Raw genomic sequence first — 12,923 nt, 5'->3', positions numbered from 1 at the left:
TGAGGGGGACTACTTGACAGCACACCTGTTTGTGCTTGCTGTCCTGCTGCACCACTCAGCAGCCACTGGGGGGCTCTCTTGCCCACCAGTTTCTGTCCTCAGGCTTGTGCCACAAAAGGACTACTTTGAAAAGGGGAAGGCAAAAATGTGCTTTGTATTATCCAGGGTTTTACATATTCAAGTATTATGTCAAATGGCCATGTAATGACCAGCCAGCTGTGGTACCTTGCACAGGGTAGGCACTCAAGGGCTTATTGAACAACTTGAATCTGCAATCAGTTGTATTGAGTCAGTTCCCTTTATGAATGGGAAGGTTAATAACCCAATGCCTGCCTTCAAGATGCCCTTTGCTGAGATGTCCATTCATTCCTGCGACAAAGGCTGGAAATCCACATGGGCAGAGTAGGCAACAGAAGTATCTGACCTACAACTGTGACCCGGCCTCTGGCTTTGGCCGGCGGGGCCAAGTCTTTGTAGACCTTTGTAGGAATAAAAGGCATGTCAAAAACAGATGAAATCTGTGATTCCTAACAGTTCTTATCACAGCACTTTAAACTGAACTAAAATCAAAGACCAGTGCTCTACTTTTGCAGGTTTACTTAGAAAGGCTTTTAACTTATGCTGAGATCGACATTTGTCCCACTAACTGGAAAAGAATTGTTTTGGGAGCCATTCTTCTTGCCTCCAAGGTTTGGGACGATCAGGCTGTATGGAATGTGGACTACTGCCAGATCCTCAAGGACATTACAGTTGAGGACATGTGAGTTTATAAGGTTTTGGTGAACTTTCTAACCATTTTCCAGTACCTCCATTGCTCTGGTAAGGTGTACGTTTTAAGAAATATTTTTAAAGGTTACATTGTGCAAAGAACTGAAATAGGCATAAAATAACAGACTTCCTATCTAGCTACAGTATAACAATTCATATTTCCCATCATTGATTGGTAGGGCTTGATGTGTTGTTGTTTTAATAATCTGCTTGGTAAATTGATGTGTATATATTCCTTTTTTGTTGTTGTTAAATATTTTATTTGACAGAGAGATAACAAGCAGGCAGAGAGGCAGGCAGAAAGAGAGGGGGAAGTAGACTTCCTGCTGAGCAGAGAGCCCAATGCGGGGCTCGATCCCAGGACCCTGAGATCACGACCCAAGCCAAAGGCAGAGGCTTAACCCACTGAGCCACCCAGGTGGCCCTGAATTTCTGCTGGGTTTTGGCATACATTTTACTGGCTTACGCTCAACAGTAACAGTATTGTGAATATCTTCATGGCTTTCTTAAAGCTGTCTACAGTTCGAGTTGATTTTAAAGAAGCCTATGACTGACCTTTAAAAATGTTTTGGCCACTGTTAAGGTCTTAGGTCCTCTAGACCATTGAGAGGTTCTTCAATCTGAGTCAGCTTTTGTCAGTCATTCTCTCCTTATCTGAAGTTCTGTTGTTAAAGAAGCCGTGGTACGAAAGTGGCCACACGTATGAAGGTTTCAGATCCCAGTGTTCCTACTTCCTCCCATACTAGGAGTATTGCACTTGTTTAAAAGTAGGTCTGAGGAGTTAGGAAGCTCCTGTTTCTCAGGCAGTCCTGAAAAGCAGCACTGGGACATCACCAGTGCCTGTTGTATTCGTATTCGAGAGTTCTCCCGAGGCACTCAGCAACCACAGCAGCGCTTTGTGGGGCCTGCCATCCGCCATGAGGGGGCTCCTTGCTGGTGGCATGAAACACCAGACTTAACAAGGGCTTTTGATCTGGCCACCCTGGCTTCCGGGAAGGGCCCTGAGGGTGGTAGGAAGGATGAGCCAGCGAGGTATTTCCAGTAGATTCTCAGAGTGCCCATCTGAGAGTGAAAATGTCTTTGTGGGTGGCATTTGGGAAAATGTGGAAGAACACGTCTTGATTATACAGAACCGCGTAGGAAGATTAAGATCATGGCAGGCAGTGGCAAGTTTGTTTTTGTTACCTTTGCCCGTTACTCTAGGTAAGATTGTCATTCAGAATTACCGAAGTGCATATTTACAACTGAAATGAGGATACTTGTGACTAGAAGAGCCCAGTGATTGTTGGTGCTTCTCCGAATGGCTTTTGATAATAGTGGAAACTGAGTGGGCGTGGAGATGTTGCTTGCAGCCATGGTAGCAAATGGTGTAATGGCAAATAATGGATTTGAAATAAATAAAAGTACTTTTGGAAGTTGCGGAAACTAAAGTGACTTTGAGACACTGTCATCAGTCTGCAAACTCTGGTGCCTTGAAGGAAGAAAAATTTAATCACAGACCCTAGCCCTACCATGGTGGCACCTGAAATTTTCTCCAAACCTTCAACGAAGCTGGCTGGGGCTCTGATTCTAGCAAAACCTCAGAACATGCTGGGAAGTGTGTGAGCTCGTGAGAATGAGTTTCCAGGAGCAGTGATGACAGTGTCTGGCTACGGGAAGACCAGTTCCAAGCAATACTTTGTGTGTGTCAACAGAGCAGCACTCGGAGCTATGCTGATAATAATGGGCTGCTTTTGTTTATGATCTTTGGAAATTGGAAAGGATTACAACAAAGTGTTTAATACACATTTGTTTTGTCCCCCTGCTGTTGACTTCGATTTGTAGTAGTCTCATTTTGAGTCTAAATTGAAGAATTGGTGTCTATCAGCTTTTTCTTCAAACTTTCCAACATCTATGCTTTAGAATATATTCCCCTTCAAAAGAATAAGTTAAACTGAGCAGCTGCTATTCAGAAGATCTGCTGTGCCTGTAAATGGTGTGCTATTCAGCCATTTGGCTATTTAAAAAACAAAAAACCCAGAAGATGCGTATTCTATAGGCATAATGCTTCTCTCCAGTGATTAAACCTTTATTAATAGACATGTTAATCCTATGAAGTACTGTATTTCCACACAATTAAAATGTATTAGCGGAGAAAATATAAAAGGGATAGTGAAGTGCATTTATTCCTGTAGTAAATTAAGTCCTGATTAGCTGATTATCAAAACATTATCTGATTTACATTTCTATAGACTTACAGCCATATGAACAGGAAATTAAATTTGGAAGTAGGTTCAGTTGGGTTTAAAATTCAACAAATGAGAACTTCATCTCTGCTCATATTCTGAATGCTCTCCCTACCATACAGGAGAACATCATTTGTTGACCTATCCAACAGATAAAATACTAAAACTTTAAAACCGAGAAACCAAATACGTTGTAAAGTAAGCTGCTCATGTTTGTTCGGGTACTTAGCGTTTTAATGGAATTCTCTAAAGGATGACTGTGAAAGTGGTCAATTTGATATTTATTTAATATTGGGCAAGTGAGCCCGTGTGGTCATGTGGAGCCAAGGACTGCTCCCGGCATTTTCCCTTCCTGTTTTACTGAACTCGCCCCCTGCGGGTGTGCTCGTTGTGTTCTGGCAAGAGGGTGGTGCCACATCTTGGGGTTGCATTCCCAACACGAGAGAAAGGCTGTTTGAGTCCAGTGTTCGACCAGAGGTCACATCATAGTGAGTTTAGTCAAGCCGAGACATCTCTTTGATCGTTCTGCCCTCCAGAGTTTAAAAAAGTGCATCCTGTCCTATCAGAGTGACAATTTCTTGCTGTAGTAAAATGAAGGTGCACGGAGATGTGCATTTATGTGTGCCCTTTGACATAGCCCTATGCACTGGGGCAGGGGAAGGGGATTCCTTTTTCCATGCAGTGTAGCTTATTTATTTATTTATTTGAGATGAATCCTTGTTGCTTCAAGAGTTTTTCCCCCCCAGAGATAATAGCAGTGACTCTCGATGGGTCCATTTGTTGCCGTGGTGATGTGCCCACTCCTTTTGTTGGCGCGTCTCTACTTCAATAAGCCCCTTCCTGTTATCGGCCCGGTGAAAATGTCTGCAAGTTCTTCAGAGCTAATAAACAGCATACATCATTCCTTTCATCTGATCACTATAGCGGGGCCTTGTGAGCGAGCGTGGAGCATGAATCGTACAGCTGCACTAATGGAACTCTGAAGAATGAGCCCCTGAGTCAGCAGCAGGAGTGCCTAAGGGGGCCGCAACCTCTTCCCCTTGCCCCAGGCTCCAAGTGCTGGGATGCGGAAAGGTCCACAAATAGCTGCACCTTGTTTGAACGCTAGTGTACTAATCCACCGGGAGCCTCTGTTTGTTCCAAAACAGAATTTAGAGCCCTCCCCGTAGTGCAGGAGGATATTTTTGAAGATAGCCCAGTTGACTAAAATTGTCTTGTGTTGGTTTTGTTGTCTCCTCCCCCAGGAATGAGATGGAAAGGCATTTTTTGGAGCTACTTCAGTTTAATATTAATGTTCCCGCCAGTGTTTATGCCAAATACTATTTTGACCTTCGCTCCTTAGCCGATGACAACAACTTGAATTTTCTATTTGCTCCTCTTAGCAAAGAAAGAGCACAAAACCTAGAGGTAAGGCTGTGAAATCGTTAGTTGGGGTTTTCTTTCGGCCACTAAAACCAGCATCTGTGGCTAAAGCTCATTAAGCAGTGATTAGCAAAACGGAAAGATTGAAATTAACACATTGAAGAGTTTATTAACCCTTTGGTGGCATATTTCCTGTGTCTTTTATGATTTATGTAAGGTTTAAAAGGTATGTAGATATTTCCTCTGTGACCATAATTCAGAATATTTCAGTCAAAATTTAACCTTTTTTTTTCAAATTTAACATGTTAATGGTTTTCCATTTGAACTTTATCCTTCCATATAATCATACAATCATATATACCTAGATAATTTCTTATAATTGTATCCTTAATCGTATCAATATACATAATTTCTTATGATTGTATCCCCAACCATATCTACATACTCGCCATTCTTTTTTTTAAGGTTTTCTTTATTTATTTGGGGGAAAGATAGACACAGAGCAAGCATGGTGGGGGGGGCAGAAGGAGAGGGAGAAGCAGACTCCCCAATGAGCAGGAAGTCTGACATGGGGGCTCCATCCCAGGACCCTGATCATGACCTGAGCCCAAAGGCAGATGCTTAATCGACTGAGCCACCCAGGTGCCCCTCTACTCACTGTCCTTAACAGTCTTTTACTCAGTTTGCAAATTCATGCCAGTGTCTTTTCCAGGTGCCACAGTTCAGTCCCATGAGTTCATTAGACAAAGCATCTGTGGCTCACCTGAGACTTAGACTGTATCTGTGTTTCAATTACTGCCGTAGAGAGCCTGTGGGTTTTTAATGAAAATGGTAAAGGATAAGAGACAAAGGAATTATGGTTTATAGCTTATAGTGAGTTTACAGCAAAAGTATTCACAACTGAAATTTCGAGACACTTAAAATGGACACTTCTTGTAGTATCTTAGTGTAGTTCTCAGTCAGGTATTTTCTACCACGGTTAGTGTGCAAGTGAAAGAGCACTTTTTGGTGCTTCGATCATTAGACTTGTGACCTTCTAATAATAAGGTCCAGACATGCCTGCCCTGTTAGAATCTTGCTTAGAGGACATAATAACCAATGAAGACTAGAAGCTGAATGGCTGAGAAACACTGGTTTTTGCCCAGGTTGATGTTCACTGTGTTGACGAACAGGTGGACAGGGAACAGGGGATATTGCTGTTAGGAGCCTACCAGAATACCTTTGACATCTTTGGAACCCAGTTTGTAAATAAGCACATTCTTCCTTGCCCAGTGATCTAATTATAGCCTTTTAAGGGATATTACCGTAGTGAATTGTCAGAAAGTAGCATCCCCAGAATCTGGGAATGTAGACCTCCACAATCCAAAGGAGCAGTAACTGAACTATGTGAAGGAGTATGGCTGTGTGACTTATCAGTGAGGCTTTTTGGTTTGGGGGTTTTTTTTTGTTTGTTTGTTTGGTTGGTTTTTTTTTTGCCCAAGGTTGGAATGCTTTTTAAAAGTTTGTTCTTGTGTTCTCTTTGATTGACTTTCCCAGGCCATTTCCAGATTGTGTGAAGACAAATACAAAGACTTGTGTAGAGCTGCTATGAGAAGGTCTTTCAGCGCTGATAACTTCATTGGTATTCAGCGCTCTAATGCCATCCTCTCTTAAGGGAGAAGGGAGGGGTTGTAACATCATGAACCCCTCAATCTACAGGGACTGGAGAAATACCACCTCTCCTGCTCAAAAACCAGCAAAGTTAGTATTTTCATCTAAAAGAAAGACCTCGAATTCAAGAAACTCATGGACCGCAAGGATTATGGTCACAGGAAAGAATGGGACCTTGTTAATGCAACACACTCTTTTGTCCTTTTTAATGTAAACAGAGTTACAAAAACCACTCCAAAGCAAAAGCTCCAACCCACACACAGATATCTGCTTACTATGTAGGCTGATAGCTGTGAACTAAGTGAGGTTTTTTTTTTATAGCTTAAATTTTTAAACTTTAAAGACACTAACTATATAACTTTTATGTTTTTTCCTATTTTTCTTGCCCCTTCCCCCCATATTGCTGCATATTTCTTTAGCATCAATGCAGTATTACCAACCGTGAAAACATGGGACTCCTAACAACTCATAAAGCCACTTAGGAACAGACTGTAGCATTGTGTTAGGTATTGAAGGGTTCTTCCTACTTTATCACTGAAGCTGCTAGTCATTATTGGCAATCAGTTTAAACCAAAAAGCTGCTGGATAACACTTGTCACTTAAATTCTTTGCAAGCACTACTTATTACCATATTAGTATATTTAGGGTCATAAACAGAGAAAGTATGTTATCGATGATTATCTACTTCTATTGGGTCCACGCTGCATTTCTTGTGAACTATAATAATGGTGCTTCTCACTTTCTGATGATTTTCCTCTTTATTAAATACCTGTATTAAAAGATATTTTCACAATGCCAACCAACATGGTAGTCCAATGGTAACAAGCAGGTAGTGAAAAGAAGGTGTCCTGAAAACCTTAGTGCAGCTTTAAGCTTTAACCTAGTGTGATTGGGCCCTCTGGGGCACAGCTGAAGGATAAATGCTACACACTGATAAAGCATCATTTAAAAGTTTAGTTGTTTCTTGTAAACATACCTACTTTTGTAAATTTTAAATATGAAGCTTTTCATTTTAGTATTTTTGTTTTAGCCCCTCTTGAAGATGGCACATATTGGCTGAAACAAAAAAATTAAAATGAAAATCTTAGTATATGAGGCTTTTCATTTTGGTATTTTTGTTTCAGCCCCTCTTGAAGATGGCACATATTGGCTGAAACAAAAATACTAAAATGAAAAACCTCATATACTAAGCTTTTCATTTTAATTTTTTTGTTTCAGCCCCTCTTGAAGATGGCACACATTGGCTAAAACAAAAAAAATTAAAATGAAAAGCTTAGTATTTAAAATTTACAAAACTGGGTAGGTTTCCAAGAAATAATTAAACTTTCAAATAGTGTTTTATCACTGTGTAGCATTCATCCTTCCACAGGTATCAAAGCTTAAAATTGCACTAAGACTGGAGGGATGCCTTGTATCTTCATAGACGCGCCCTCCCCTTTTTAAAATCATTCTTTGCAGGGCTGTGCTGCTTACCTGCTTTGGTCACCAGAATTTCTTTTTCCTACATTTGTAAAGAGTATGAAGAGCAGTGATAATTCACATCTAACAAACCAAAAGGAACTGGACTCTAATAGTAGTCATCTGAAAGTAGGGGATCTGGAACAGCTCCTCTAGTCTACCCGGTAACCTGGCTGGAGGGGGGCTCATTTCGAGTCCTGCTGTTTAAGAGGAACCCTCACCTCAGGCTTTAAAGGGCAGGGAGTTAAGTAATCAATCTTTTAGGAGATTGGTAATGATGTCACTTAAACTTGAAATGTTAAAAAAAAAAAAAAGTGTTCTTAACTATGTGAAATCTTTCTCCCACCTTCTCAAATGTAATCCTAGGAATTTTGCCTGTAAACATAGCATTTCTGGGCCAGGAATACTTTCTCCATATAGCAAGTCTTCATTATTATATTGAGTGCTGCAGGTTCCATCATTTTTAAAGGACAGACACACAAATGATAAATAACAGTATATAAAATACTACAATCTACCACCTCAAAAAACATTGTTTATGGAGTTTGGAGCTTGGAGATTCAAGTATTGATTGCAGTTTTATTTTGAAAAGAATGCTACAACTTACGTGGTTTTTCTTCCTCATGTTTATATTAAAAGCTAATAAACTCTATTTTAATTAAAATACGGCTAGTGTGTTTGTAACCTTTCAGTTTACATAGCATTACATCTCTGCCTAACTTCAGTGCTTTTCCGTCCACTCTAATGGTGAGTGAGGTCTTAAAGCAATTTCAAACTGACCATAATTTGATTTGACTCTTGCCTCTAGTTAAGTGTTATCATGTATTTCTTTGGCTTCTGCTCTTTGCAACCTGAAGATCAGTTAGCACACTTAAAATCACTGGCCACAGTACTCAGAGGCATTGCAGCTCATTGTTGTGCCAAGACTGGAAGGTTAAATTAGGTAGAGTATACCAGAGAGAAGGAGCTACAAGAATAGTGCATAAACAATGTGAGTTATATGAGGATTTTAAGCAGTTAAAACATAGGAAAGAAAATAGAACTAGATTTGTGGTTGTTGTAAAGCGAAACAACCCACATATTTGGACTTTGAAATACTCTTTTCAAAGTTACATTTCAGTGAGAAATATGGCAGATCTTAATAAGGTTGAAGACCCTAGCCACCCAGGGTAAGCGAGGCTCTGTAAACCCCGAGAGTCTTGCTGTAATTTCGTCCACCTTAATTCACTACCTAAGGTCCAATCTTCACCTGATCACTTTGTTCTTGATAAACTGCTGATGAGGTTAAATGATCTGATTTCACTTAGAAGGGCAACCTGTCACAAATCACTGTAGACTGTACCCTTGACCATGCCAACTACTAAGGAGTACTGCTGGCATGAGCAGTCAGAGGCGACATACAGGTCTTGGGTGGGAGGCTGGACAGGACTAGCTTCAAGAACAAGTTGCCAGGATCGGCAGAATCACAAACTGTTCTTTCCCTTTTGGCTTGAATTCTAGAAGACAGTACAGCCATCTTGATAAATGGGAAATGGAGTCAACTTGGGGTAAAAGTAACACACATCCCTGAAAGCTCATAGGTTCTCTGACAAATAATGGGCATGGAAACTGGTCACAAGGAGGGTAGTAACTATGGCAGTTTTCTCAGGGCTTTACACCGAGGAAGAGTTTGTTCCCCAAATAAGACTATTAAAAAAATACCTCGTTTATCTTCGGTTTTAGTTTTTTTCCTTATTGGAATACTAACTTCGGTGAAACTTTTAACTGATATATTGGGAACTGAGTTTTTAAGTATTTACAAGGAAAAGACAAAGGTTTGAAATGTATGTCTGACCGAAATGAAATTGCCATTTTTGACAAATGGCTGTTCATAAGCAGTTTCCAGATAGCTCTGCTAAGACATTCGTAAGGCCTAATGCTTCTGGTTAAAGAGAAACTTTCTCCGTGCTCTATCAGATTCCACCACAACCTTCTTCTTGACATTTACTCTTAACGTACCCCATGTATGCCCGTGTATTACTGAAATCCAACACCACTGAATCTTGGTTTTATAAGAGTTCAGTGTTCATTGCTTGGTTTATTTTCCCTATATGTATAAATACCCTATTCCCTGAATTCCCTTAAAAAACTCCCTTAAAAGAAGAATGCTGAAGCCAGTATTTATGGAAGAACCATTCATTCTATATCGGTATTATACAATGTTTTTGGATAAGCTGAGCTGCAGCGTACAACTTAGCCAAAATCTTTTCATCACCAAGACGTCTCTCTACCCACATGTGAAATGACTACAACTGCTGCCTCACCCAGAAGCTGCATTCCTGAGTACAGAGCTACTTGGAAATGCACTTGAATCTGTAGATGACATGTAGCATCTATCACGGTAAGGATTCAACTACCTAAAGTCTTAACCATTTATGTCGCCTCTGATCGCTCATGCCAGCAGTTCTCCTTAGCAGTTGGCATGATAAAGGGTACAGTCTTACAGTGACACAGCAAGAGAGCAAATGGTCTAGGAGCCCTTCAGCAAAGCCAATTCCCGCAGATCACACATGCAAGCAGCTTGGTTTCAGAGGCAATTTTTCACTACTTTTAAGAACATGTACTTAATTTGATACAAATTTTAAGAATACCAGTTTGTGGTTGGGGATCTCTAGGGTGCATAAAGAATTAAGAATGAAATAATATAGAAATGAAGAGGAATCTAACAACAAATGAGAAAAGGTTAACATTCTTTTAAGAAGGAAAAAATTAGGTTTTAATGATTAAAACTGCTAGGAAAGGAACTAAATCTGAATGGATTAGAGAAATTCAGTGATTGCCTTAGAACCCAAGGTCCTCAAGAAGGTATCGATGGCATCCACTTCAAGACCTCCAATTATTGTGCTAGTTTTTTGGTTTTGAGTGGTTTTTTTTAGAGGCGGGGAGAGAATCTTAAACAGGCTCCACGCCCAGCCCAGAGCCCAAGGCGGGGCTTGATCTTGGCACCCTGAGATCATGACCTGAGCCAAAATCAAGGGTTGGATGTTTAACTGACAGAGCCACCCAGGTGCGCCCACCAGCGACTTTTTCTTAAAACATCTATTCCTTCATCTTACCACTCTCAATTCTACAAACCTTCTAGCCCAGATGGGAGCCCCGTTATCTCCTCACTTTGGAACAGTCTCAAAAGCAGATCTTCAGTGTGTGCCCCTCCCACCCCCGATTAGGGTCCTCCCTCAGTAAGATCATCTCTCCTCTGCTAGTGTCCAGTGGCAATGCTTGATGTTAGTTACTACTATGACCCATTTCCAAAGCATTTCTACAGGGTTCCAGGAAATACAGGATTTTATGTGGCTCCGGGCTAACCCGGCCCTTGTAATCCAGTATAGTCACCTACTTGAGAGAGCTCCTGGTTTCCGCAAAGCACCTGTTCGCTATATACTGTGCCCTTGTTCACTCCTCTGATCTGCCCACAACCCAAGGTGGATCTAGTCTCGGTAGCATCCCCACCTTACAGCTCCAAGACTCATTTCATCCAGCATTAGGAACAGACGCCTCACTTCTTAAGGTAGCCCCTCATCTCATGGAGGGGATTCCATTCCAACTTTTTAATACCAGCCTTCTAGATCTACCCCTCCACCAGTGTACCCCCTTCTGCTTCAAAGCTGCATCTGCCCAACATGAGGATGGGGCAATTTGACCTTGATCGGTGCTTTTACTTGTCGTATTATTTCTCAAGATACGGTCCCCGGACCACCTACCTCTCATCCGCTGAAGGGGCCTATGAAATGAAGCTTCTCTAAATGCAGTGTGGAATCCTGGATCAGATCCTAGAACAGACAAAGAGCATTAGTGGAAAGTCTGGTGAGATCCAAATGAAGTCTGGAGTTAACAGTACCGTGCCAGTGCTGGTTTCTTCATTCTGACAGCGTACTACAACGATGTGTTAGCATTAGGGCCAAGTGGGAAAGGAGTATGTAAGAACTGGATTATCTTTGTAACTTTTCTGTAAACCTGAAATAATTCCAAAATAAAGTTTACTAAAAAGACGATGGGGAGGAGTCAGCAGCTTGGGCACTACTGAATTTCAATTCTTGGAGCTTAAGTCTATGAATCTACATTTTTTAATAGGAACCCCAAAAGATTCTATCAATTACCTTTCCATTCCATGACTGACCAGTGGTTTCAGCCTTGCCTTACCTTACCCTGATCTAATGCTTTAGATCCTCTTAACCATAAGTAAGTACTATTATGCCACTTTCACAGATGAGAAAAGTGAATCCTCAGAGATTAGTATGTCCAGGATCACGAGCCTGTAGATGGTGGGGCTGGACCTTGAATCCCTAGCCATCTAGCTGCCAAGCCTTTAGGCATAACCCTCCTACTGCCTCTCAATCCCGCTTTCATTAATGACCAGTTAAAGACCTCTAGATCACTAAAAGAGTAATTCCGGTAATGATTCCAGTAACACTCTGGACCCACCTGTTTCTCCAACCTGCTAAGTTTCTACAGTCCTTTTGGCTCCAGCTTATGGCTTTGCCCTGACCCCCTTTCCCGCCGCGGGAAAATAAGCAATGTGAAAGCCCCGGGAAGACACGCCAACCAGAGTCCTGAACACAAAAGGTACTGTTGCTCTTCTGTCAGGATCCAGCTCACCTAGAGTATTTTCAGTTCTGCTTCTCCCAACTGCCCCAGCTTCTATGGGAATCTGATAACCTTCATAGCACTCACGCTGACATTAAATTACGTACTCTCATATCATTATTCACCTCTTATCGGATTTGTCTTATCTCCCCCAAACAAAATTTTAAGCTCCTAATTACCCAGCTCCTCCTCTTCACGGAGGCCCCTGAGCCTTGCTGGAGACAAGAACTGGAGGCAGTGGTTGGCTGACTGGGAGCTAATCTGCATTTTGTCGAAGCAGCAGCCAGCAGAAAGTCCTCTGACGATGGGATCTCGGGTTTACTGAGCATCTGTCCAGATTATCAGGGACATGCCAATTCCAGAGCAATTTCTATCCTCTCACCTGGGCTCCCTGACTTGTATGTAGAGCTTACTACCAAGTTGGGGGTCTAACTGCTGAATGACTGTAAACAGTTTTGAGAGTCCCTGCTCCCCAAGTGGAAACACAAAACAACAGTGTCACCTCTACTCAAAGAGGTTGAGTTGAGAGTACAGCTGGAGGGTTGATAAACTAGAACACAGTCTCGGGCAATGTCTCGGGTCTTACGAGTATTTCCCTTCATTTCCTCAAGTGAATCACGATTCAGTCACAGGATCGGCAGGAGAAACCTATGAAGAATATTCAAGTAAAACATGTCTCCATTAGTTTTGCTTCTGGTGACTGGAATTTGCTTGAATTTTCTATCAATGAAAACAATGCCGCTTTAAGCACATTTGAGAAATCAGATTATGAAATCAGAACCCATCTATCTGCTCAGGTACTCTTAGAAAGCAGTATGTGTCTTCATAAAAGCATGA

The 12,923-nt window shown here is 41.4% G+C and overlaps 1 protein-coding gene across 2 annotated transcripts in view; it reads left to right on the top strand.

Annotated features, from left to right (window-relative positions):
- Positions 1-8,129, top strand: part of CCNYL1 (cyclin Y like 1) — a 37,531-nt gene extending 29,402 nt beyond the window's left edge. For both annotated transcript variants that reach the window (XM_059168233.1, XM_059168232.1), the window contains 3 exons: positions 594-760; positions 4,238-4,400; positions 5,892-8,129. In XM_059168233.1, coding sequence (XP_059024216.1) covers positions 594-760; positions 4,238-4,400; positions 5,892-6,008 — 447 coding nt within the window. In that variant the 3' untranslated portion in view covers positions 6,009-8,129. The remainder of the gene's footprint in view (positions 1-593; positions 761-4,237; positions 4,401-5,891) is intronic.
- The last annotated feature ends 4,794 nt before the right edge of the window (positions 8,130-12,923 follow it).

The sequence above is a fragment of the Mustela lutreola genome, chromosome 3 (genome assembly GCF_030435805.1).
Source record: "Mustela lutreola isolate mMusLut2 chromosome 3, mMusLut2.pri, whole genome shotgun sequence".
Classification (NCBI taxonomy): Eukaryota; Metazoa; Chordata; class Mammalia; order Carnivora; family Mustelidae; genus Mustela; species Mustela lutreola.
Note: the sequence above shows the minus strand (reverse complement) of the source record. Positions and strands in the feature narration are given on the sequence as shown.